Source organism: Gopherus evgoodei, chromosome 2, assembly GCF_007399415.2.
Source record: "Gopherus evgoodei ecotype Sinaloan lineage chromosome 2, rGopEvg1_v1.p, whole genome shotgun sequence".
In the NCBI taxonomy this organism is placed as follows: domain Eukaryota; kingdom Metazoa; phylum Chordata; order Testudines; family Testudinidae; genus Gopherus; species Gopherus evgoodei.
Window position 1 is genome coordinate 265,550,117 of NC_044323.1, and position 27,599 is coordinate 265,577,715.

The 27,599-nt window shown below is 40.3% G+C and overlaps 1 protein-coding gene across 4 annotated transcripts in view; it reads left to right on the plus strand.

Moving 5' to 3' along the window:
* EBAG9 (estrogen receptor binding site associated antigen 9) overlaps nucleotides 1-27,599 on the plus strand; it is a 47,289-nt gene that overhangs the window by 14,348 nt on the left and 5,342 nt on the right. For 2 of the 4 annotated variants that reach the window (XM_030553712.1, XM_030553711.1), the window contains exons 2-6: nucleotides 9,883-9,980; nucleotides 16,387-16,465; nucleotides 16,598-16,756; nucleotides 22,952-23,059; nucleotides 24,741-24,832. In XM_030553712.1, the coding sequence (XP_030409572.1) occupies nucleotides 9,898-9,980; nucleotides 16,387-16,465; nucleotides 16,598-16,756; nucleotides 22,952-23,059; nucleotides 24,741-24,832 (521 nt within the window). In that variant the 5' untranslated portion in view covers nucleotides 9,883-9,897. Of the gene's footprint in view, nucleotides 1-628; nucleotides 652-9,882; nucleotides 9,981-11,480; nucleotides 11,665-16,340; nucleotides 16,466-16,597; nucleotides 16,757-22,951; nucleotides 23,060-24,740; nucleotides 24,833-27,599 lie in introns of those variants that run through there. The other 2 variants (XM_030553713.1, XM_030553710.1) reach the window with 2 other exon arrangements.

Below are 27,599 nucleotides of genomic sequence, written 5' to 3' on the forward strand. Positions count from 1 at the left end.
TCCAAACAGTTAAAAGTATAATGAGATATATCAACGTGTGGCAATGACACGACTTGAGGATGCTCTACACAAGGTGGCCTTTTCAGTGGCTGTCATTGAGCAAGGAATATTAAAGGGGCTTCACAGCCCTGATTTAATATCTGTATGGATCCAAAACAGTTCAGTAAGAGAAGAGAGAGGTTGGCTTACAAGTCAAATTTCTGAAACCTTTCTAAAGTGTGACTTCTTTTTGTGGGGAAGGGGGACAGAGGCTGGAGGGGACCTAAATAGAGCAATATATTATACCTTAGGTAGTGTTGGTGCGGTGTTGTAGGTGCATGCCAATCCCACCCTCCACACGTGGTAATATTGAGGAGTTAAAAGCAAAAACATTCTAATCTGCAGATATATCTGATGGTTAGTAATAAAAATGCAATGATATGAACTAAAGCTAAGCCTTTTAAGAAATGGCTGCACCCAACAGTTCTGCGTTCTGCACCATGTGTCCTAGGGATTGGTGGAAATACCTGAAATTCTCTGTTATGACAATCTGGGGAAGCTGGACAACCAGAGCTCCTTCAGTACCTTCCTCCCAACTGGCTAATAGACAGTAAATATCAGTTGAAGCCCGTCAGTAAGGTGGAAGACAAAGCATCTCTGTATGGATCTCAGGTGAACATTTATTGGGATTTCAGGCAGAGGGTGGTTTCTCATTCTGTCATTAAACTAACCACTTACATTTACAGTTTTTTCCAACACTTCATAACACTGGTCTACAATTTTTGAGAAGTCGTCTGCTTCAGAGATAAAATGTGATATTTATTATGTATTTTGATGTGCTGAATTCAAATATGACAATTAAAACAACTGATTGGCTACTGTTTCTAAGATATTTAAGTTTTTACATTTTATGTCTATGTATATTGTGTAGATAGTAGAGTTTTAATCATAAATTGTAAACCTAGGTCTTTTCATGTGTTTATGGTTGCTTTACATAATATTATTTCACCTGTCCTGTTTATGTAAAACTTTAAAAATCAGCAAAAGGGTTATATAAATAAAATTGATTATGAAACAAAAGGAAAAAACTATTATGTACATAGTTTAGTCCTATTCAGTGTCTACTCGGCGCTTCTTGGCTTGTCGCTTGTATTCATTAAATGGAGCATCTCTTGTCACTGTCCAGCAATAGTCTGCAAGCATTGATGGGCTCCATTTGCCCTGATAGCCTGCCAGGAGATTCCACTGCTGTAGTCTGGAGCCCAACAGCTCTGCCTTACTCTTGGGTAGTTCCAAATCCCTAACAAGGTCATTCAGTTCACCTTGTGTTATGAGGTGTGGTTCAGAGGAGGAGGATGGGAGAAAATGTGGGTCCTGTGACATTGATAGTTCAGGACCAGAAGTTTCATCCTCTTCCTCTTCCTCGTCTGACTCAAGTGAGAATGATTCTGGTGCATCAGGAACCGGCAGTCCTTCTCCGTGGGGTACTGGGCGTATAGCTGATGGAATGTTTGGATAATGCACAGTCCACTTTTTCTTCTTTGACATACCTTTCGCAACTGGAGGCACCATGCAGAAGTAACAATTGCTGGTATGATCTGTTGGCTCTCTCCAAATCATTGGCACTGCAAAAGGCATAGATTTCCTTTTCCTGTTCAACCCACTGGTGAAGATTTGTTGCACAAGTGTTGCAGCATACGTGTGGGGCCCACCTCTTGTCCTGATCTCCAATTTTGCAGCCGAAATAAAGATGATAGGCTTTCTTAACCATAGTGGTTATAGTGCACTTTTGTGATGCAAAAGTCACTTCACCACAAACATAACTTCTGCTATCTGCACTGTTCACACAAGTACGAGGCATCTCTGCTCACTTTGGCTAAACAGAAATGCGTCCCTTTGCAAAATCAGACACTGACAAAGAAGAGAGCACAACACTGTATGATTTCTAGAGCTGATATAGGGCAATTTGTTCAGCAGAGTGATGTAAGCTTCATTATGACTGCATCATCCATGACTTCTAGGAATAACATGATGCAATTCATATCATGTGTGACGCAATACCAGCTTCAGATTGCATCATTCATTGTTTTGCCTCAAAAACAAGTACTGTCCACACCCAGTCATAGATTTATTCATAGATCCAGTCAAAGATGTATTTTAATCATTTCTGGTTTAAATTGAGATCCCTTCCCTTTATAACTCACTTATCCTCCGCCATTCCCAAGTCAAGGGTCATCTATACTGACCCAATAGCATATCTTGAAAACTAGAGCCAATCAACAATTTTAAGCATCATTTTCGTTCTCAGTGATCCAGAATTAGTAAAGTTGGACTGCATTTATTTCAGAAGCATTTTGGCTGTAGAACAGTGTAATCAGTGTATCTCTATATTCTATTTTCTGCCTTACCTTACTCAGTAAAACGACTTCTATCATCCCTTTTACTTCACCTCTTCTTCTTTCTCAGTCATAACTTTTCTTTCAGTACAGAACTTCCCGTTTGTCCAGCACAAACTTCCACTGTCCTGAGACACTGTTGGTATATTTTCCTATTACTCAGCTTCTCTTCTGGTTCATTAAAGGCCCTAAAACGGCTTTCCCTAGAAGACTAGGGAAATATGCAAGAATAGCTCAAGCATATATTCTGTCCCTCTTGTTAGGCTGTCTGGAATGACTCAACTGTGAGTGTCTATCTGAGGGGAGACTGTCAGAAAACAAGGGCAGACATCCCAAACTGGTGTTATTTTATTGTTACATTTCAGCAAGCCAGTATCAAATGTGCAGTCCTGTATCACTTTATCAGTTTTACCATGGAGCCACAGACAGTCCCCTTAGGCACCTCAGCCTATCCCACCACCCAGACAGACTGATTTTAGTGATAACGGTCACACTACTCAGGTTACTCCCAATCCCAAAGGATCAGCCAGTTATCTCAAATCAATTGGTACTTTGGATCTATCACCAAAGACAATGCTGGGAGCCAATTCTCTAGTAAACTAAAGATTTTACCAAAGAAAAAGAGTCATTGAGAGCTAAAGCAGGTAAAATATAATATCAGGTGAGTCAAAATTTGTAAGTCCAAAATGATAGCAGAGAGATAGTAATTTGCCAGTTTCCCAAATGTCTCTTCAGCGGTACTCAGAGTAATTCTGGGAATCTCCATCTTCTTGTTCAGTTATTCTACTCTGTTAGAATCCAAACAGTCCAGGGGTACAGGACCATCCCTTGACTCAGTATTTATAGATTTTTCTCCAGAAAACAATCTGAACAATGTCTTTACCCATATGTGCTTTCTTTTGATGAGTAGGAAATGCAAACTGAGTTTGTGAATTCCCATTGTTGAACACAGTGGTTTTTGCTTTGAGGTTAAAACTCTTCTTCATTCACATTTCCAAGACTCCATTTGCATTTGATGGGTATTTTAGTTACAGTGATATACATAATATAAATGCCTGCCATTATATTATCATTAAGGCTAAGATTTTATCATGGCTATTTTTAGTAAAAGTCACGGACAATAAACAAAAATTCACAGAAGCCGTGGCATGTCTGTCACTTCTGCTGCTGTGGCTCCATAGTTTCCCCTGTCATTGTGGTGGCTGGGAGCTGCAGGGTTTCCCTGCTCAGCTGTCCCTAGTCGCTGGAACCCTGAGGAGGGCCCCCTGAGGAGGCTGTTGCTGAAACCCTGCAGGGAGACTCTGAGGAGGCTGTCACCTGCCACTGCAAACCTTTCAGGGACCCGCTGGCTGATGGCCAAGGGACTGAAGCAGAAAATGTCATGGAGGCCTGTGGAAGTCACAGCATCTGTGATTTCCGAGACCTCCATGACATAAACTTAGCCTTAATTATAATAGAAATAGATAAGTAAAAACAATACAAGTAACATTCCATTACTTTTAATACCTGAATATACTCTTACATTAATGTACCTTTTGATCTAGGGTTATTTAATTACTAGGGCATACATAATGTAAATGTCTATATCCTGTTGTTTTCTATTACATGACAAATGAAAACAATACAACTAACATCTCTTTTGAACATTATTTGACACAATTGGTTTTTCTTGAATACATAGTAATACACTTAACACTTTTTTGATATTCATACACAAGCGAATTGGCCTTTGGCTTGAGCCGGTCTGTCAGCGTTACATCTCCCTCAAAAACAATGGTGTTAAATGAGTTGGAAGTGGCCCAACACCTCCCCGGATTGTGGAAAAGAGACCTGTTCCAGACCACCATTGAAGCAAAAGGCACTCCCCCGTCCCTCCCTTCTGTTTCCCTCTAGGACCTTTCCATCTCTTGGGCTGTGGTGTCCCTGTTGATAGGGAAGCAGACAAGTTCAGTATAGGGAGTTGAGATGAGGCCCATAAATGAGGTTCCTCCTGAGCACCATTTCTCCTGTACTGCAGCTCACTAGGTTGACCTATCTTTTGTTTGTACTTTACTGCACCATGCCTGCCCTTTAGCAATGGACAGGCCTTTTCCTCAGGAAGGTTTCTTCATGGCCTTCTGGAGTTTATAAGTTTCAAAAGGCCATGCATATTTTTATTTGGATTGGATCCAAAATCATACTGCAAGCACCTTGCATGTGTATATAACACTAAGAACAATTTGTCATGTGAATCATGCCATTCATCTGGCAGCTGAACATAATTTCCTAAGGGATTTGGTACTTCTGAATGTCTTTATGTTGTATCTCACTTGGTATCTTTATTGTTACTGTAGGTTACAGTCATCCTAAGTACAGTATTGGATAATTTCATGTAGTGCTGTGAGTCTTAATAGACATTCCTTGCATTCAAAGCTTTAATCTAGGAAAAGAGGCTTAAATGCTATAACATAATTGAATTTCAGCTGTCCTTTGCTCTTTAATGGTTTGAAGCAGGCATCACAAGTCTTTTTCTCTTCTTACCAGGAGTTGATTTAGAGAAGTTGTTAGTCTAACTGTAGCTGATTGTTTTAGAAACTATTTATGTAGCTCAAATTCTCTGTTGTTGATGTCATGTCGCAGATCTAGTCAAGTGCCCCTCCTTGGCTACTCACCAGATTGGGTCCTGTGTGTTTTAAAAACCTTGGAGTTTGAACTGAATCCAGGTACTGCCCCTGTTTTGGGGTCCCTGATCACACACTCAAGGTGCAGATCATCTATCTAGCACTCCTTCCTGAGAGTTGGGACCTCCCAGTCCCACTGTTTCACCCCTGTTACCTGTGCTGACCCCTCAGGTTCCCTTGTAGCTTCAATACACTTTCCCCAGAACTCCAGTTGTGCAGGTGTTCTGGGCCTACCCATTAACTGTTTAAGGGCATGTGATAGGTGTCACATACAATACACAGGCGGATTCTGAATCGTAATTTCTCTTACTTAATTGTATGAGAAATACAGAGATCTATACAAAAATAGCAAACCCTACATGTATTTCCCTGACTTGTTTTCCTCACCATTCCAGAGCATTCATTGGGCTGGAGGTCAGAGTCTATTGGGGCTGTCTTTCAGCTGCAGCACATGGCGTGTCATTTCCATCATTCCATCTCTCTTCCCATCCCCCACCCCCAGTCAGCTTGCTTTGACCTTGGGTAGTCCCACAGCTAAACCAGACCTCCCCTGCTACAAAACCATGCCTGTCTCTGCATCTCTCCTTCCCCAAGCTACCTGAGTGGCTCCAAGTCCCTCAAGTTTATGTATCTCAATACTTAGTTCATTTGTCCTGCTGCTGGTAATTTTTCACTCTCCAAATCTGAACCCCATATAGGCAAGCTGAAGGAAGTGGCTTTTCCCCAGTCCAACCAACTTTAGCATACTAGTGACTGGTCAGACTACAGTCATTAAGGTTAATTACTCTTCGCTGTATCTAGTCCGGGACAGGTGTGCTTACAGGCTTGTCAACAATGGTGAATGGACATAGAGGCATTCTACAATACAGTACTTTTCATAAGAACAACTTCAAAATATCAACTGGAATTAGTAAAATTTACAAACAAATTCCTCACATTGTTACAGGTCACAGCAAATAACTGTGTGTGGCTGAACTTAGAACAGACAAAAATGCAAATATAAACCTCAGAGCAAAATCTCGTTTTCCAAACATGAGGTTTTTTTGCTTGACTAGAAAATATAACACACTTCCAAAAGGATTAGTTATAAAAGTTTGAGAGCTACTGTACTAATTTCAATGGAATAAACTGGCCAAAGGTGTTGACATAACCTAGTTACTGTCCCACATTAAACAATGTTAAATAAGGTTTGGTATACAGAGACCTGCTTAGCACTATGGCAAATACACCATTAAAAATTCTTTTAACCTTTTATTAAAAATAAAGAAAATAAGGGAAAAACAGAGAAAGTATTAAGTAAGGCTTTCATTTTAAGAACATCCCTTTTCCTGGAGAGAGGTTTAAAAAGGAATCACCCCCTCTTTGTTTGTCAGTCTCTTAGGGCTTGTCTACATCACAAAGTTGCAGCGTTGGTGAGGGGGTTACAGCGCTGCAACTTAGGAGGTGTACACATCTGCAGGCCATCACCAGCGCTGCAACTCCCTGTTTGCAGCGCTGGCCGTACTCCCGTTTTTTCACGGGTGTAGAGGATCCAGCGCTGGTGATCCAGCGCTGGTAATCAAGTATAGACACTAACCAGCGCTCTTCTTGACCTCCGTGGAATAAGCAGGTATCCCAGCATACCTGAGGAAGCCTCTGGTAATCAAGCAGGTCTCCTTCCTCGGTTTGCTCTCGTGTTCCCCGAACCCCCGAGCAAGCAGGTCTCCTTCCCTGCGGTTTGCAGGGGGGTTCGGGGAACGCGAGAGCAAACCGCGGCGAAGCTGGTCTCCTTCCCTGGTTTGCTCTCACGTTCCCCGAACCCCCCTTGAAGCCGCCCAACAGCGCTGCAGTGTGGCCACATCTAACACCACTTGCAGCGCTGGTTGCTGTAAGTGTGGCCACTCTGCAGCGCTGGCCCTATACAGCTGTACTAATACAGCTGTAACAACCAGCGCTGCAAAATTGTAGATGTAGACATACCCTTAGATAGTCTTAGTCTCTTAGATGGTAATGTAATGGCAGGTATTGTCCTTAAGCTTAAATAGCTCTTCACCCTAACTGGTATTTATCCTGCTAATGTATTTATAGAGAGCAATCATATCTCCGCTTAGCCTTCTTTTTGCTGACTAAACAGGACAAGTTCAGTCTCCTCTCATAAGACAGGCCTCCATTCTCCTTATCTAAAAATTTGTTATTTTTTTCAAAGAAGGAAATCAGGTTAGTAATATATGAAATAAGACTCCTCCACCATTTCAAAAGGAAGAATGCCTTTTTAGCGTGGTGTAGACAGTTGCTCTCATGTCCTAAATTTCTGCACGTTCCCTGTATCTAACTTCTTCCACTGTGAGGCCATGCTGCCCTTCTATTCTGTATCTACGCAGCCATGCATTTATCTCCAGGATGCACATGTCCCTGTCCTTACCCTCAACTGGGAGGGTGGGTGAGCGCTCAGCCTGCCACCCCAATTTCTTCACCCTTGTTCCCAAAGCTCTGTAGTCATTTCTAATCTGCTCAGGTCATACCTGTCAGTACCATTAGTGCCCACATGGATGAGCGGCATGGGGTAGTGGTCAGAGGGCTAAATGAGCCTCAGCAACCTTTCAGTAACATTTTGGATGTGGACTCCAGGTAGGCAGAATATCATCTCAGGTCAGTAGGTGGATGCCTCCATCCCCCACACAGAAGGGATCCCCAACCACCACCACCCTGTGTCTACTGTTCATGAGTCTCCTGCCTTTGGGAGTAAGTGGTTCCTCTTCTTCAACCATTGGGGTCTGCTCCTCAACTCCTGTTAATAGTATAGCATACTGGTTCTTGATCTCGATGAACAGGGGACCCAAGGTGGCAAGCAGCCAGTCTCCTCCCTGGAGAGCAGGGCCTCTCTTCTGAATCTGCTTTTTTTCACATGTAGTCGGCTAGCATCCTCCATCCCAGACATCTCCTTGTGCATCCTGTCAGTGAAGTCTTCATGCTCCTGGATGCTATGCACACAAGCTACCTCTTATCTGCATTAGGAGGAACTCCACAATGGGTACCTCTTATGTCAAGCGGTTCCCCCACCTGGCTTTCTTTGGCAGGGATATGCAGGTGATTTTTCCAGCAAGTCAGTACCAGGGCCTGGATCAGGATACCTCTCTGTCTGGCAGGCCCTCACCGGTACAAGCAGAGGAAGATGACATACCATTTTCCTTCCTTTAAGGGTTCTTCCATGCTGAGTACCTGCAAGTTGACTGATCCTAATTATAAAAGGTCCATTAAAGTGAAACTTGAACAGAAGAAGAAACTGAGCTATAATCCTGAGTTTTTGTTCCTTGTTTATTAGCAATTACAGCTGCAGATCTAAATTTCAACCCCAAATGTGTTTGTTTGGAAGAGGCCACAATTGATTGCATAAAATGATGGAGAATTGTTTAAGGAAAATCAAAAAAGACAGGATAGTTTCATTGAGGGTGGTGTTAATTTTTAAAAGACCTGCCCACCCAGCTCAGCTTCAGTCATGTGTGGTTTTTTACACACATTGGATTGGGTAAGCCAAAATACGGTGATAGGCTGTATGCTGAGAGAGCTCTGTTTGCCAGATGTTGGCAATGGGTGACAGGGGATGGATCACATGGTGATTACCTCGTCTGTTCATTCTCTCTGAAGCACCTGGCATTGGCCGCGGTCGGAAGACAGGTTACTTGGCTGGATGGACCCTTGGTCTGACCCAGTATGGCCGTTCTTCTGTAATGGTGTACTGGTAACTAGGGCAGATACAGTAAAATGATGGACATAACTAGTTAGAAGACGAATTGCAAGCTTTTAATCGTGGGCCACGTGCGTTCTGTTTTGAGGACTAAATATGTTTCCAAAGCAAATTATGTAGTATGTGTTTGCATAAATGTGTTTTCATAAAATCCTTATGGCTTTTTTCCAGTGTGGTCTGAGTTGTTTTTTCTTCAGAAAAATATATTTTGGGGGGGGGGTGGGGGGAGTGAAGGGATCTAGGGGAATAGTCATATACCCAGAGTTTTAGTGGCTCATTCCAGTCCAAATTCTGCAACTCATGAAAAGAGATTTGTTAGGATCAATTTGGTATACTCTGTCTCGAAGTTTTGGAGAGACTAGAATACCCTTACATTAGTACTATCTCTGAGAAGTGAGGTTTTTAAAGCTGTTTTAGCCAATGCCAAGGCTCTAGCCCAGTTACGTGACTTGATTACAGCACAATCCTGTCCACAATACATATTTTAACAGTGCAGTTACCACAGGGACATCCATGTCTGTAGAGTAAATGGGGGGCCTGTTAGGTTCAATTGTTCTTATGATGGTAAAGTCAGTTGCTCAAAGTGTCATCATGCTCTGTAAGGGCCAACTTCTGTGATTAGAGTTCCTATTGCAGTTCATAGGAACTGTGTGAGCAACCGGTTACATGTTTTGGCTGCAGCTACCTGTAGCAATAATAATCATATCTAAAATAAATTGGTTGTATAGAGTTATAGTACAGTTATTTTTAAACTGACAGAAAACTGACAAATATGTTCGCTCATACTTATGTGATGGTATTCTTTTTTATATATATATTGTTTTCCTGAGTACCATGGGCCCCACCTTTTTTTTTTCTTTTTCCTGATTATATATTTGAAGGACTTTGTTATGTAACTACTACAAAGTCAATAAAATGTCATAATGGATGACAAATAGTATGTACATAGTGTGTATAATGCATCGACTCTCCCCTACCGGTGTAACTCCATTGTCTTCAGTGCTGTTACTCTTTATTTGCTCATGGGTAAGTGTGAAGCTAATCAGGCCTAAAAACTATATAAAGATGTATTCTGCATCTGGGATATTTTTTATTTTTATTTTTATTTTGGTTTTTTTTACAGGCAAAGTTTCTTGCCATGGCCATCACACAGTTCCGGCTCTTTAAAATTTGTACTTGCCTGGCAGCAGTGCTGTCCTTCATTAAGAGGCTAATATGCAGGTAAATAACATGGTTTTGTGTATTAAACTGTCTACTCTTTTGTTTAAATACAAGTTGCTTCTAATCTTTTCCCCTCCTCTTACTCATTTGCATAGTTTTTAACTGCAGAGCCTAGGTGAATGATAATTATTATTAATTAAATTAAAGATAGTTAAACTGTACTCAAACCTTTCATCTTGCTGTTCGACATTCAAAATTATGTAGTGCTCTAATATGAGTAATTGGACTATGTTCTACAGCTGTGTATACACATTGTGGTTTATAACACAATAATACTGGCTGTCTCTTATCCCTATTTTTAATTTTTTTTTAAAGCATGTTTTGAAAGTTGTCTCCTAAAAACATATCTGAAAAATCTGTTCTCTGAATTTCTGGAAGAAAAAACCCACTCTTTAGCTGAAAACCTCCTTAGAGCAGAGTATACGCTTACCAACTCTCAGGGTTTGTTTGTTTTTTTAAATTACAATATCAAGTCCACAATTGTTTGTTACTAGCTTTCCATTATAAACCTAATTGTGACCCTCCCACTTTTGTTTGCCAAACCAAACCAGTCTATCTGAAGCTCCTCAAATTGCCTTCTGCCCACTAAGGGCTTTTTAAAACTTGGGGGTGAATTGTACAGATCTGTAAGTGCTGAGTTAGAATTTATTTGAAGAAAATTTTAAAATGTTTCTTTGTGAAATGTCGTATGTGGAAAAAGCATGGTTTAGATACTTAAAATTTGGCTTATTCTGTTGTCCTCATGACACCTAGGTTTTCTGGCTGTCTCACTGTGAACAGTTCAGTGCAAACCTCTGTTTAATATGCATTTGCAGTCAAGGAAGTAAAGAAAATGTTAGGATCCCTCAGCACTGGGAAAAAAAATGTGTGTAGGAGGGGGAAACTCACTAGAATCATAGATTAGGGTTGGAAGAGACCTCATGAGGTCATTTAGTCCAACCCCCTGCATGTGGACCCCTGTATCTATGCAGAGTCCCTTTGAAGTTGATGGGGCTCTGCATGGGGACAGAAGTCCATCCCATTCAGTTGTCTTTGCAGTATTGAGGCCTAACATAGTTTTACTGAAAGTCAGTGTATTTTGTGGGATTTTTGTTGGTGTTCCATAAACCAAGCTTAATTATATACATCAGGAAAAGTCAATTATTTTTGTCAAGGTCCAGATTCCAGAGAAAATAATACAAAAATAATGATGATATTAATAAGTAAATAAAAGGCATCTGGCATCTGGATTTGATCCGCGGTCTGCCTATTTACTCCCCCTGATGTACAGTACTAGATTGGCCACTCACCATTCATCCGAACTATTATTCCATACACTGATGATCATAGAGATGGCCAAAGCATTTAAAGAAACTCTCCGCACATTTAAAGTTTTAATGGTTGAAGAGGCACTAACACAATTAAGGCTGGATTGGTAATACTGTAAAGTCAAGAGTCCAGTGCTCTGGTTTTTTGTCACTCCTTTTAGTACTGTGTTGCTACTTGAGATTAGGTGTAGGTGGGAGTAAACTTTAAATGTTCTCTTCCTTCGCTCCATCCTACTTTCTCAGCAGGAGTGAGTGTTGTAATCCAGGAGTGACATTTCAATTGGGAAAACTCTCAGGATTTGTGCTGAGCCTGCGGGCCTTGTGGAAATCCAGTGCACGCAAGCGGGAAAATGGGGATACACTTCCATCACTTACAAGTATGTCTAGAAGGGTGTTTAAATTAGATTGTAGTGATGTTTCTTGGCTACTAAACAGGGAAGCTCCTGGCAAGACTTCAGATTTTTCTTTCAAATGCAGACTTATTTTCCCAAAATAAAAAGCTTGTGGAACTGGAGAAAAAAATTGATCTTTTGCAAATATGTGGGAGCTTGTGTGTCTTATGGAGGTGCTATTTGACCTTAACTGTGAAGTCTGAGAGCTCAAAGCATTGGAAGAAGTTATGTTAATGCTTGTATTTAAAAGAGTACTACAAACTTGATTTTTTTTTTTTAAACTGGACTAACTTAAACAAAGTCACTTTTCTCATAGAGGGTTTTTCAAGTAGAATGCTTAAAAGAAATTATAAGGGATCTTTCTGCTTTCTTGCTATGGCCACAAGGGTTTTTTGGGCAAACTGAAGAACAACATTATTAACCATATTTGGGCCAGTCCCAAAACCCTTTTCTCTTCTCGCTGTTCATACATCAGATGCGGTCTCTTCAGTTTTAAGCCTGGTCCTGTTGCTGGTAAATGCTCTCCTGCAGTGCCTAGAGAAAGGTACACATGTGAACTCTCCAGATCAGGACATTAGTAATGCAAATGACTATCAGCAAAATAGTGGAACTGATTAAATGCATAATGCTGTCGCATGCATAAAGTAAACAAATTGGAGAAAAATAGAGAAATATATTTTCTAGTCTTTCTATTAATTTCAGGAGCATATGTACCAATAATAGATAAATTTCAATCCAAAAACATTGTAACTTTTCAAGCTGGTGGTCTCCCATTTTAATACACTACAGTGGGAACTGACAGCGCTATTTTTTTCTAAAACGTTGCCTATATACTCACTGCATATAAAGGATAGAAACAGAAACTTTGAGTGCTACATGCTCAATCTAGCAGCAAATAGTTTCCTTGGCTATAAGCCTTTTGATTGTGTCTTTGACTGTTCCCTAATATGTCCTCTATATTGGCTGCAGAATGCTAAATTAATCCGTTCATGGCCATTGGTACAAACAGTGGATTCTCAGTCTTTGCCCAGTTTGCCAGCAATGTATTTTAGTGAGGATCTTCAGACTGATATGTGGATTCACTGAGCAATGCTCATTGAGTACTTTGGTCTCTTTCCCCAACTATTTATCCATGCAGCACTAGGAAAGAATTTCTAAAGGAGCAGTAGCCTGGAGCTTTCAGGCGCTATACAGCTGACTTCAGAAACTGATCTCTGAACCGGAAAAGGGAAGAAAAGACTGTATAGTTCAAAGAGATACTCCACACCATCCCATGTTTTACTGTCAGTCTGAGGAAAATTCGGACCTGTAATTCTTCGCTGGTATGCAACAGTGAAGGCTGTAGTGTAAATAGGAGGGCTTTTTTGTATTTCAGTTTAGTGCATGATAAACTGGGATGTGAATCTGTAGCACGCCAGTCTGCTGCACACTAAGGGACAATCTGCATGCTGCTGCCATGCACTAGAACAGTGGTTCTCAGCCAGGGGTACGTGTCCCCTGGGGGTACTGGGAGGTCTTCCAGGGGGTACATCAACTCATTTAGATATTTGCCTAGTTTTACAACAGGCTACATAAAAAGCACTAACAAAGTCAGTACAAAGTTAAATTTCATAGACAATGACTTGTTAATACTGCTCTGTATACTGTACAGTGTAAGTACAGTATTTATATTCCAATTGATTTGTTTTATAATTATATGGTAAAAATGAGACAGCGGTTTTTCAGTAATAGTTTGCTGTGACACTTTTGTATTTTTATGTCTGATTTTGTAAGTATTTAAGTGAGATGAAACTTGGAGTACACAAGACAAATCAGATTCTTGAAAGGGGTACAATAGTCTGGAAAAGCTCAGAGCCACTGCAATAGAAGTTTCAGACAGCAGTAGATCAGAGCACACTATGGAACTTAGAGGGGAGGGATAGCTCAGTGTTTTGAGCACTGGCCTGCTAAACCCAGCGTTGTGAGTTCTGTCCTTGAGGGGGCCACTTAGGGGATCTCAGGTAAAATCAGTACTTGGTTGTGCTAGTGAAGGCAGGGGACTGGACTCAATGACCTTTCAGGGTCCCTTCCAGTTCTATGAGATAGGTATATCTCCATATATTAGTGTGTGACAGCAATGTCCACCTGGCCAGCTAGTGCACACCAGCTGCTGTGCTATAGACTTACATCCCAGCTTGCTGTGCACTAAATCGCCATATAGACAATCAGAGCAGAGTTAGATGACAGTGTTGAAAAAGCTGGAACTCTGTCTAAACTGTAACTTCCACTGGTGAAAGTAATATCCTAGTGTAGACAAGACCTATTGATTGATTGTACTGTGGAGGTTTGTGCCTTTGGAAGATATGAGATTCCTACACTTCTGACAAGTTCAGTCATTTTATTAAAAAAAACACTGCAAAACATCAAACCCTCCAAATAATATTGTATCACGTATATTGTATCAGCCACAGTATATTTGTCCTAACTTGATTTATTGGCATTCTTAAAGAGAGAGTTTATGCGAGGCATACATTTGGAACATTAGTTTCCTGCTAGGTTCTTGTAAGGCACTAGTTTCTGTGAAATAGAGGCCCAGTGGTAGTTCACTACTCTGTGTCAGCAACTCTCGTCAGACCTGACATACTCACTACATCTCACACTTTTGGTGTTGTGATATTTATTTAAGGTGACGTGTAATATGTTGTTTGAAATCTAATAACACACTGGTCATTAGTATCACTGTGTAATGTTTGTAACAGCACTGCAAGTGAAATTATTGATACTGTCTGATATTATATCTTGGAGACTGTTAATAGGCAAAGGAGACACAATAGTTTGTTTTTTTTTCTATATGGGGTGGGGAGAGAAAATATGGGAGATGCTCTGTCCAGGAGAGAGGATTCTGACCTGCTTCTTCTGAGTTAGTCTGTGGCTAACCCTCCTGCAGTTTTGTAAGGGGGAAGGTGTGACCTATGAGAACCTCAATGCCAGATGGCCAGGGATTCCCTGGTATTCAGCAGTGAGTTTCAGCTGACCTGGCCAGCCCAGCATACTCCAACTCACTCTTTTGTTTATAAAATGGGTCCTGTAAAGTATCATATGTGAACTGATGACAAAGATCATTGTGAACACTATATGAGGAATTATGGATACTCAGTAATATTATGTTTTAAAGACTGGCCAAACGAAGGGAGGGAAACAGTTTTTTCCCCTGATGGGAGAGAAGGCAGCTATCTGTCTTCTATGTAAATTAAGAATGGTGGAATCAAAGCAATGGGCACACTATTTACATAGGAGGATGGGAAGAACAGGATGAGATCTTCGTGCTTCTTGGAACAGAGTCAATGAATTTTGAGAGAGATAAGCAGAGACAGCCATTTTGGCATCTTCCACCTAGGCAGACAAGGGAAACCACCACCTTGTACTTTTGTGGAAATTCCTAAGAGAGAGCCCTGGCTGGAAGGAGGAAAGATTGGTAAGAGATCTACCTTGAACAAAGGCTGTAGCTTGTTGAGTTAGATCTTGGTCACTAGAAAGTGTGTTTTACTTGAACTCACGTAAAACAACTTTTGAGTAAATAAACTTGTTTTACTTTTAATTTTAAACTATTCCAGTGCTGTGTTTGACTTGGTGATTGTTGATGCCAGTTAAAATAATAAGCTGCGCTTCTGTCTCTTTAAAGGGACAACAAACCTTTTTACTGCTGTGTATTCCAGGAGATTACTGGACACTTCAGGGCTGATGGTTTTGGGGAAAATTAGGACTGGGCATGTGTTGGGGGTCACCCTGCAAGTAGTAACCAAGGCTTGTGCAGACCAGAGTAGGGCTGTTGTGTTGTAGGTGGGCTGCTGATCTAGGGCTGCACAGCACACAGACCTCAAGGAACTGCATGCTTGTCTGCTAGCTGTTGGTATCTGGGCAGTGAGCCACAGCAACAGCGCACATAAGGCATCCAGAGTTACAGGGCAGGTGCTGACACAATATCTCGCTGGTACGGGCTGAACCCCAAATGGTCACAGTTTTTCATTCTGTCTTCTAAGGAAATTTCCTGGTATGATGGATAAAACTGCAACACTCAAAATGATGGTACATGTTGAATAGAGGTGGTGAATCTTCTATAATCCTGTCCTACTGTACCTCACGTTAGAAATCTATTAGTATTCTGATAAGTTATCACATTACAGGGAAACTGTTAGCTCAAAATATAAATTTGTAAAATTCAAACCTTTTTATAAAACCTGAAAGCTACCGAAGTGTTTCCAAGGAATTAAAAAAAAAAAAAATTTGTAAGGGAAAAGTTGTCTTTGAACTAACATAGCCTGCAGTGTTCGCAAACCAAACACTGAAGCACTGAGAATTTTGAAAGTGAAATTGATTATAAATTCCATTGTCCAAGCTGAGAGAAATGCAAAATGTGTAAAGCAAGCGTATAAATAGTGGAACATAAACTGAACTTCTAAAATTTTCTTACTAACATCACCTTAAATTATTAAACTGAAAAAAGAATTGTTTTCAATATTAACTTTGTTTAGTGAGTCCCCTTTTAATCCTATTATCAACATTGTATTAGAACCACTTCTTGGGTTATTTCTGTTAGTTACTGATTTAGCCGTGATTTTCATCAGGTTCCTTTCTTCCAGTAGCTCGTTTAGCCTTCAGCAGCTCTTTTCTTTCTAATGTAGTGCTCATGTTCTCAGACCTTGGAGGAATCCTACATTTCTCTTTCAGGTCTGGAAGAGGACGAAAGTTAAGTGGAGACCAAATAACTTTGCCAACTACAGTGGATTATTCATCTGTTCCTAAACAGGTAATGTCTCTAAAGGGCTGGGTGATGTGGAGTGAAACAGCAATTCTACTAACCCTGTTGAACCAGTAAAATATGTTATAATCTTTCACTTGCAAGTCAAATGCTAAAGTGATGTTGTTCAATTGTCTTCAGTCTGAAGTAGAAGATTGGACTTCATGGGATGAAGAAGCACCAACCAGTGTGAAGATTGAAGGTGGTAATGGGAACATGGCCACACAACAGAACGCTTCAGAACAACTAGAGCCCGATTATTTTAAGGATATGACTCCAACTATAATGAAAACACAGAAAGTAGGTTTCAGTCGTGCAAATATGCTTTTTAAATCAATTTATGAAATATGAAATAATTTGTAGGTCAGTTATAAATAGCAGAGATTTCGGGCAAAAATTCAGTGGCCCCATTTCTGGTATCTAATCTGGATGCCCTAACTGATATGTCTGGGGACTTAGATTACTCCTGGGGGAATTCTGCGCCAAAACATTTAAAATTCTGTGCACAATATTTTAAAATTCTGCAAATTTTATTTGTCAAAATAACACTCTATAATCATGCCAGTTTCAATTATTTTAGTAATTTTATTTCAAAATTCCTGTCAGCAAGTATGTCTGTATCAATACACACACACACACACTCTGTCTCTGTCTCAGAGTAGTAAGTTAAAGAAACTCAGTTCCTGTTTCTCTGCCCCTTCTCTCTCCATCTTCCCCTCCCCCCCCCCAAGTCCAGACTGGGGGTCAGACACTTATACCCCCTTTCTTTCGGAGCCCAGCCATGGACCCCTCCCAACCCAGACATTCACATGTCCTCTCCCCCAGAGCCCAGCTACACCACCCCCCATCCCAGACACTCACACCCCCTCCTCTCCTAGATCCGATACACAGCCCAGATACTCACCCCTCGACCCTTCCAGAGCCCAGCTGTGAGGCGGGGGGTCTGTCATGATATAATTCCCCAATCTGAACCTTAGAGTCCAAAAAATGGGGTACCAGCATGAATTCCTCTAAGCTTAATTACCAGCTTAGATCTGATAAACTGCCACCACCCAAAAATATAGTGTTTTGGGGCACTCTGGTCCCCCCCCAAAACCTTCCTTGGGGACCCCAACACCCAAATTCCTTGAGTCTCACAACAAAGGAGAATAAACCATTTCCCTTCCCCCTCCTTTCTTTCTCCCAGATGTTTCCCACCCTGGGTACACTAGGAGATCACCGTGATTCAAACTCCTTGAATCACAACACAGAGAAATCAGGTTTTTTTTTTCTCCCCCTTCTCTCTTCTTCTCAGGCTTTCCCTCCCTGGGCTATCCTGGAGAGGTAGACAGATTCAAGCTTCGTGAATCTAAAACAAAGGGATTTCACCCTTCCCCCCTTCCCTTCTCTCTCCCTGTCCCCCACCAATTCCCTGGTGTGTACAGACTGAATTCCCTTGAGCTTCAACAAGAGTTAAAAATCAAACAGGACTTAAAAAGCAAAACTTTTAATAAAAAGAAAGGAAAAAAAAGTAAAAGTTGTCTCTGTAATTTAGATGGTAAAAGTTACAGGGTCTTTCAGCTTAAGACACGAGAGAGAAGCCTCCCCCCAGCAAAATACAATTTAAAATACTTCCAGCAAACTACACATTTGCAAATACAGAAAACAATCAAAAGACTATAACCGCCTTTCCTACTTAATACTCACTATTCTGAATATATAAGAGACTGAAGCAGGGAGATTGGCAAGCAACCTGATTGCACGTCTAGTCCCTTTCAGGACCCAGAGGGAACAAAGCAAAACCCAAAAAACGCAAAGACTTCCCTCCACCAAGTTCTGAAAGTATCTTGTCTCCTGATTGGCCCTCTGTTTGTTAACCCTTTACAGGTAAAAGAGACATTAACCCTTAACTATCCGTTTATGACAGGGTCTCCTAGCCCAGACACTCTCACCCTATACCCACCGAGAGAACAGCTGCAGGGCTTCCACCCCCAGCCCAGACACTCTCAACCCTACACTCCTAGAGCTCAGGGATAAAGAGGGAGAAACAGTCCAATGCTGAGTCCTGGACTTGCGTGGCATTTCCCACATGCTGCTTCCCTCTCTTCAGTGTGTGCTGAAAACTGCAGCTGCTGGGAACCCTCTAGTTCCTTCCCCCGCTCCCCCACCTTTGTCTTCTGTTTGTAAGCTGGGCTCTGCCTAGTGACAGCCACATCTCTGCAACCCATTTCTGCACCATTAATTTCTGTAAAATTCTGCATTGCGCAGTGGTGCAGAATTACCCCCGGAGTGTTAGATGTCTATTTGTATTGTGCTTCTCTCCATCAGTTTTAGTCTGCTATCTGATGTGGAACTGAGAAGAGATAGGAAGATATGGGCTAATCTTGATTTTGTCAAAGAAGGTGGGGTGGGAGGGAGAACTTATGCCATCAAGGATATCCAAGTGGGTATGTTCTACTGTTTTTTAAAATCAAGCAGTGACTTGAAAGTCCCTTCATCAGAGTATATTCTGGGAAGCATCGGTGGCGTGGAGTGATACTGAAATCAAAATTTGAAATACATTTTTCAATACTGGGTATCGAGAGATTTGTGCACAAATATTTTAGTTAATGAGAGATTTGTGTCTGTGTTGAAAATATACAGTTCCAGACTTGCCTAATACAAAAGTTGTATTATAAATAGGGCTGTCAATTAATTGAAATTTATTAAATATTTTGGATGTTTTCTACATTTTTCAAATATATTGATTTCAGTTACAACACAGAATACAAGGTGTACAGTGCTTAGTTTCTATTTTTATTACAGTTATTCACACTGTAAAAATTTATAAGAGAAATTAGTATTTTTCAGTTTGCTTTGGTACTTGTATGAGATAATCTCTTTATCGTGAAAGCACAACTTACAAATGTAGATTTGTGTGTGAGGGTTGTTATATAACTGCACTCAAAAACAAAGCAATGTAGAACTTTAGAGCATACAAGTCTACTCAGTCCTTATTCTTGTGTAGCCAATTGCTAAGAGAAAAAAGTTTGTTTACATTTACGGGAGATAATGCTGCCCGCTTCTTATTTGCATTGTCACCTGAAAGTGAGAACAGACATTTGCATGGCATTTTTGTAGCTGGCATTGTAAGGTATGTAAGTGCCAAACATGCTAAAGATTCATATGTCTCTTCATGCTTCAGCCACCATTCCAGAGGACATGCTCCATGCTGTTGATGCTCGTTTTAAAAAAAATGAAATCCTTGGGGAAGGATTGTATGTCTGCTTCTCTGTGTTCTAACCAACTTCTGCCATATATTTCATGTTAAAGCAGTCTCACATGATGACCCAGCATGTTGTTCTTTTTAAGAACGCTTTCACTGCAGATTTGACAAAACGGGAAGAAGGTACCAATGTGAGATTTCCAAAGATAGCCACAGCACTCGACCCAAGATTTAAGAATCTGAAGTGCCTTCCAAAATCTGAGAGGGATGGGGTGTAGAACATGCTTTCAGAAGTCTTAAAAGAGTAACACTCCTATGTGGAAACTACAGAACCCGAACCACTGAAAAAGAAAATCAATCTTCTGCTGGTGACATCTAACTCAGATGATGAAAATGAACATGCGTTGGTCTGCACAGCTTTGGATCGTTATAGAGCAGAACCCATCATCAGCATGGACACGTCCTCTGGAATGGTGGCCAAAGCATGAAGGGACGTACAAATCTTTAGCGTATATGGCATATAAATGTCTTGCAACGCCGTCTACAATAGTGTCATGCAAACGCCTGTTCTCACTTTCAGGTGACATTGTAAACAAGAAGCAGGCAGTATTATCTCCTGCAAATGTAAGCAAACTTGTCTGAGCAATTGGCTGAACAAGTAGTAGGACTGAGTGGACTTTTGGCTCTAAAAGTTTTACATTTGTTTTATTTTTGAATGCAATTATTTTTGTAACTTTCTTGATAAAGAGATTGCACTGCAATACTTGTATTAAGTGAACTGAAAAATATGATTTATTTTTACAGTGCAAATATTTATAGTAAAATAAATATAAAGTGAGCACTGTATACTTTCTATTCTGTGTTTGTAACAGAAATCAATATATGTGGAAAACATCCAAAAATATTTATATATTTAGTATTCTGTTATTGTTTGTTAGCCCGATTAATCATGTTTACTTTTTTAAATTGCTTGACAACCCTAATTTATAAACTATAAAGAGGCTGCACTGCTATTTTGAGTAATTAGTCATCTTTGTAAATACTCTGTTCTGCCCCAGTGTTTAGGTTTGTTAGCTAATATGATAAAACTGCATATCAAATTCATACAAGCTGGCTGGGCCTTTCTTACATTAACATAAAACATTTGACTAGATCCACATAGATCTCCTGCGATAAAAAGGGAAGTGTTTCAGTTGAAGAACTGCACTTAACAATGCATCCTCTAAGGGTAAGTCTACATTCGACCTGGAAGGTGTCATTTCCATCTTGAAGACACCTGTACTAGCTCCAGTCAAGCTAACATACATAAAAATAGAAGTGTAGCTGTGGCAGCACAAGCAGAGTAAGGAACTAGATCCCCCTAGTATGATCCCTCCAAGACACTAAGTACCTACTCATGGCTGCTATTCCCTCATGCTGCTCATGGTGCTGCTTCTACACTTCTATTTTTAACACGCTAGCTTGATCAGAGTTAGCATAGATATGTCTCCTCCAGCTGGAAATTACACCAGCTTGAATGTAGACATACTCAAAGTTCTATTGTTTTAGTTTGCTATCTTCTGCGAATGGTGACGTGTCTTCTGGGCAGTACTTGGGGAACTCCCCATATCTTGGTAGGCCTTTCCTGACTCATCCTTGAGTAATATGAAAAGAGGAAATACATGCTTTTTGTTCCCAGCTCTGTTTATTTGGTGATGTAATCAATAGCTTGGCTTGAATCTGTTTAACTTGCCTCTTTTTTTCCTTTTCCTTAACATCTCTGGGGTATTCGGGTCCCATTGCTTTGTGCTGGTGACAGCTGGGGCACAGAGAGATTCTAACTCGGTAATTCTGTCTTTTCTCTGTCCCTGGGTCTACCAGTACCAGGAAATGAGTTTATGGTTGGTTGGTTGGTCCATATTTGTAGTTACATGTAGTGTTGTTAAATGCGCACTTTAGTTTCAATGTGGAAATCTTCCAGCTGGTGAGGCAGAGGTGCATACTCAGAAGTTGAGATTCTCATTGTTTGTGGAGTGAGCACCATAGATCGTCAGCAGGTATGAACTTTGAACCTCCAGCCCAAAAACACAGACCTCTGTCATTTGTGCTAAAGGAGTCACTTGGCTGGTGGAGGCTTGTGATTTGGTACTGAATTTCCCAGGTTCAGGCCCTGCTGATGAATCATGGTGGATTATTACAAGGTGGTGGCCTGTATTGGGATTTGCATTTCTGTGGATTTCAGATGCTAGAAACAGAATTTGTGTTTAGGCTCTTTACTTATATGAGGGTAAGCCACTAGAAAGGCACATGATGCTCTTAGGGCTTGGCTACACTGGAGAGTTGCAGCGCTGGTGAGGGGGTTACAGCGCTGCAACTCTGTCTGCATATCTATTCAAGGGACACCATCACAGGACCCAGCCACATCAGCCACGCCATTAAGGGCTCGTTCACTTGCACAGCTACCAATGTGATATATGCCATTATTTGCCAGCAGTGCCCTTATGCCATGTACATTGGCCAAACCAAAAAGCCTTAACACAAAAGAATAAGTGAACACAAATCAGACATCAAGAATTGTAACATCCTAAATCCAGTAGGAGAGCACTTCAGTCTTCCTGGACACTCAATAACAGACTTAAGTCACCATTCTTCAAGGAAAAAAACTTCAGAAACAGACTTCAACGAGAAACTGCAGAACTGGAATTAATTTGCAAATTTGACATCATCAAATTAGGCCTGAATAAAGACTGGGATGGCTGGGTCACTATAAAAACAATAATAATAATAATTTTCCCTCTGTTGATATTCATGCCTTCTTGTCAACTGTTGGGAGTGGGCCACATCCACCCTAATTGAATTGACCTTGTTAGCACTTACCCCTCCCCCCCACTTGGTAAGGCAACTCCCATCTTTTCATTTGCTGTATATTTATACCTGCCTACTGTATTTTCCATTCAAGTGGGTTCTAGCCCACGAAAGTGTATGCCCAAATACATTTGTTAGTCTCTAAGGTGCCACAGGACTCCTCTTTGTTTTTAGTCACCATGTTACATTTACTGACTTGCCTTTCAAGAAGAGAAGAAATATCTGTGTGTCTATCTGTAGTGGTAAAAGTGGAACACATAAAGAAATTACCAGGCACTGAAAAAAAAAATAAAAGGACACTAAATTATTTAAAGGGATGTTTGTGGCATTTTGTCTATTAAAATATATAGATGTAGTGTATTACAGCACTGAAAAAGGTTTCATGTTCTTATTAGCTCTCAATGGTGGTATAAAACTCTGACTTCCTCCCCTCTTCTCCTTTCCCCCTTTTCAATGTTGTCTTTCAGATTGTTGTTAAAAAAAGAGAACCTTTAAATTTTGGGATCCCAGATGGAAATGCAGGGTTTTCTAGTAGATTAGCAGCTACACAAGATATTCCTTTTATTCACCAGTCTGTAAGTATGCTATGTGTTTTGATTCTTATTTTATATGGCTGTGTGTCTGCTCTTCAGTAGAGAGAAAGGTCTGGCGGGGGGAGGAAGGATATTAAGTATCTATAAAGTTCCTGAATTGTTGATGAAGAATAAGAGCTATTTGAGCAGGCAATGCTGAATTTGAATTGGTGAATTAGTTGAATTAGTGCTGTCTGCCTGGTGTCTGCCTAGCTCTTGAAAAGAGGAGATGAGCAGAAGGGAATACAAGTCAGCCTGCTGGAAATTAGTCTGAGATTCATCCTGACTGTTACCATATCTCCTAAACCAGAGCGCTCTAGGCTTTTTGGAGATTACACGTTAATCCCACAGTGAAAGGGCAGAGGAACAATTTGCATTGATCTTCATACACTTATGCAGGCCATGTTTGCCTTGACAACAGAGGTGTACTAGGACAAGAAATGTGGGGTATAACACCAGATGTAAAATGAGGTGATACTTGCCTAACTGAGAGGTAGGTAGGATTAACTTGTTTGCAAAGTACTCTGAAGGTATAAGGTGCTCTATAAATGAGAGATACCTTTCTGGAATGGTAGAATAGGGTTTTTTAAATAAATATATAATTTATTTCTTGCGTAACTTCTGCTTCTAATAACCTGTGTCATTGAGTTGTAAAAGTACACACGGATAACATACATTTGGCAGGGTTTCTGACGCTAGAAACTTTTGAGTTCTAATTTCACTCTGTGTGAAAACTGTTAACTTGTAAAGGTAAAAAGTGGTGAAAGCATCAAGGTTCTTGTTATATCTATTGAGGAACAATAAGAAAGTCATAGAAACTGTCTCAGTGTAAAGAGGAAGGGGAAAAGATGGCATCAGTCATGAGGAATGAGGGTCTGGTGGAAGGGCGCACTAGCCTGGAACTCAGGAGACATGAGTTCAATTCCCTGCATTGCCACAGACTTCCTGTGTGACCTTCAAAAGGTCACTTAGGCTACGTCCACACTAGGAGTGTTTTATCAATAGAGGAATACTACTATACTGGCAAAGCACTCGTGGCGTGGACACAGCTGTACCAGCAAAGTTGTACTGTGCACCACTAGAGTAAAACCACCCCCCCAAAGGGTAAAACAAGCTATAATAGTAAAAGTGCAGTTTTGCTGATATAACTGCATATACCCAAGGGCTTATTCAGGGATCACATTGCATTACCGTAATTGAGGCAATATGAGTACCTAAGATAGATAATGATTGATACTATAGCTTGGAAAGTGGGGGAAGTATGTGGATGAGTAGCAGTGGGTGGGGACTTTGCTAGAATCTAGAAAGTTCTGGAAGCTAGGCAGATGTTTTAGTACCTCTTTCTAAAGACAGCAGGCTAGCTCCATCAGTATTTGTCTTCACTGCGATCCGAACAGTAGCTGTTTCTCACTTCTTCAGTATGGTTTGTTGGGGGGGTTGATTTTGGGGTGTGTTTTTTTTTGTTTTTGTTTTTGTTTTTTTTAGTTGGGGGAAATGGTTGGGAAACTCAAAACAATCCTGTCTGGTACTAGGAGAAGATGTATCCATATTGTCATAAAGCAGATTTTTAAAACCCTTAACACTAAATAGCCTTGCTTTCTGAGTTTCAACATAGTTTTATCTGGAAATGAGGTGGGGAGATGGTTTGCATATGTTTATTATATTCTTGGTCTTTTGTTTTCAGCCTGAATTGGGAGACTTGGATACCTGGCAGGAAAATACTAACGCCTGGGAAGAAGAGGAAGATGCTGCCTGGCAGGCAGAAGAAGTTCTTAGGTAATTTAAACAATTCTGTTGCTGACCAGGCTCGAGCAATTTTTAGCACAATCATATTTTAGCCAATCTAACAATTTATTTACGAAACATGCATTACATAGGCTTTCATTCTGCCCCCCCCCCCCGATCTTCAATATATACAAATTTTATACCATATGCTTTTCTTCCATTAAGACGTTATTCACACGTGCCAAGAATTTGGCATGTTAAACACTTGTTTATATAATAAGAGTAATGGGATTTTATATAGCCAGGAGCAGTTTTAATTGCTTTACATTCTAGAAATAATAAAGATAAAGTGTACTCTGCACAGTGCTACATTAAAACTTAAAAAAAAAAAAATTGAGTCACTAGAGTATACAAATAGTAAAATCACAATTAAAAACCTTGATGTACCAATAGCATCTTTCAACTTGGTGATTCCTGAAGCACTTATGGAATACAGACATAGCAGTGTGCTGTTAAATTCAAAGATGGGAAATGTTGGATAACAGTTTAGGACAGAATGTGAGGAATCAGTGATGGGGTTTTTTTTGTTTTTGTTTGTTTGGTTTTTTTTAGTTGAAAATTCAGCTGAAATATTTAGTAAATAAATTCTTGAATCCACACTGACTCAACTGTATTCTTACTAGCTTAGTTAAAATAACAAATAGGACTTTCTGTAAACATCACTAGTTTACTACACAGTGTCAGATTAATATTTTATTAAAATTTCTGAACACTTATTAAAATCAGAGGGGAGAAGGAACACTGTGACAGCTCTGGAATGGCAAGGCATATAGTACAATATACATAATGTTAGGATATTTATATCCTTTTGCAGTCTCATGATGAGGGCTGTCCATGAGCAATCGTGCTCAAAGACTGTTCTGTTTAAATTCTTATACTGTGTTCATCACCACAGTATTTGGTTTTGGAACGCTTTTTTCATGTGTTTAACAACTGCGAGAATGGGTTAAGCACGTTATTTTTGAACAATACCAGTTTCAGAATTTGGAAATTACATTTTGTCCATATTGAATTATGATAAAATAATTTCAGCACTCCTCTAGTTTGGCAATTTAATTCTTGTGCAGTATAATATAAATAAATGTAAAAATACAGCTTGAATACATTATGATAGCTGCACAGTTCATATCATAGTCTGGAATGTAAAGGTTTCTATTGGCAGTGTTAACTTGGCTCTGTTTTCTGTCTCTTCCTGTCTTATCCTCCTGCATTTTATACCATAAGCAAGAATACTAAGCTACACATTTTAACTGGAAAAGATTGACGAGAACATTGTCTGTACATGTAGCGTGGCTGAGTTAACATTGCTGTTGATACTTTGTTTCCTGACTTAATTTTTAATTGGGGAAACTTCTCAGTTCACTGACGTGTTTTTCCTTTGTTTTTAAAAAAAGAAAAATGGAGGAAGGCAAAAGCTAACTATCCCAATTATGCTGAATGTCACACCTTCTGCTTGGTGGAGGGCAGAGAACTCGCCTCTCTGGCTGCAGTTGTTGAGACAGTTTTTGCTAGGCTCTCATGACAGGGCAGCAGCACATCTGTTTACATTGTAACAAACGTATTGTCATTCGCTGTCCTCAGTTTCCATCAGCTAAGCTAAGCCAGCTAAGAAGATCTGGCTGCCTGCTGGTTCATTTGCTCTGCAAGATTGGGGTAGTGGATCAAAATCTTGCATACATTTCATATGTTTGTCCTAGTGTCTCATTTACATTGTGGTGCTGTTTCTGGAAGGAGAATATCATCTTCCCTGAGTCAGGCAAAAAGATCAAAATGTCCTTCCAAAATCTTATAGATTGAAAGTACTTTCATGCACTAATCGGTGGATTTCTGCGTGTTGTATGTATATACAGTACATGCAGAACAATTATGCTGCTGAATGTTGACTTGTCTTAGAGATTTTTAACATTTTATTTTCACCCTTTGTCTCAACATGCATGTCAAAATCTTTCCTGTCCTCCCATACTAGTCTCTGGGTCGTCTTCCATGCAGTTCTCTAGCCAATGTGGTCCTTGTGCTTCTGCCTCCTCCTCCTTCAAGTCACTTCTGAATTTGCACTTTTCTCCAAAATCCTGCACACTGTAATCCTCCCCTCTGGACTGGGTTAATTTGCAAGGGATTAATAAAAGGGAATGCTGGAATTCACCAGAGGTTTGCTTTGCTTTCACTGTCTGGTCATTCTTTCTGCTTTTGTTGAGTGTCTCTTGCGTGGCTTCATCTATGTGTTGCCCGTCTAGGTTGTAAGCTCTTTGTGGCAGAGGCCTTGTCTTCATCTCTATCAGTAAAGTGCCTAGGCCAACGTCGGTGCCTGTTGTTAGGCACTCAGCTCCAAATCTTGACTACTAGATAAATGACTCCTCTCTACTGTCCCCCCTCTAGTCCCCATGGAAGTCAGTGGCAGCGGGTGCCCAGAAACTTGAGTTGTTTTTATTATCTATATTTTGGTTTAGGTGCCTAACTATGGGCATCCAGATTTGGTTCTGGCAGGTTGTGGGCACTGTATTCACGAGAAAAGGAACAAACTTAGCCTCGAACAGATTCTGTTTCTTCTTTAACCTTTTCATAGATTTTAAGGCCAGAAGGGACCACTGTGATCGTATAGTCTGACTCATGTATAACACAGGCCATAGAACTGCCCCAAAATAATTCTTAGACACGTCTTTTAGAAAAAACATCCAGTCTTGATTCAAAAATTGTCAGTGAAGGAGAATCCCCCACGACCATTGGTAAGTTGCTCCAATGATTAATTATTCTCAGTATT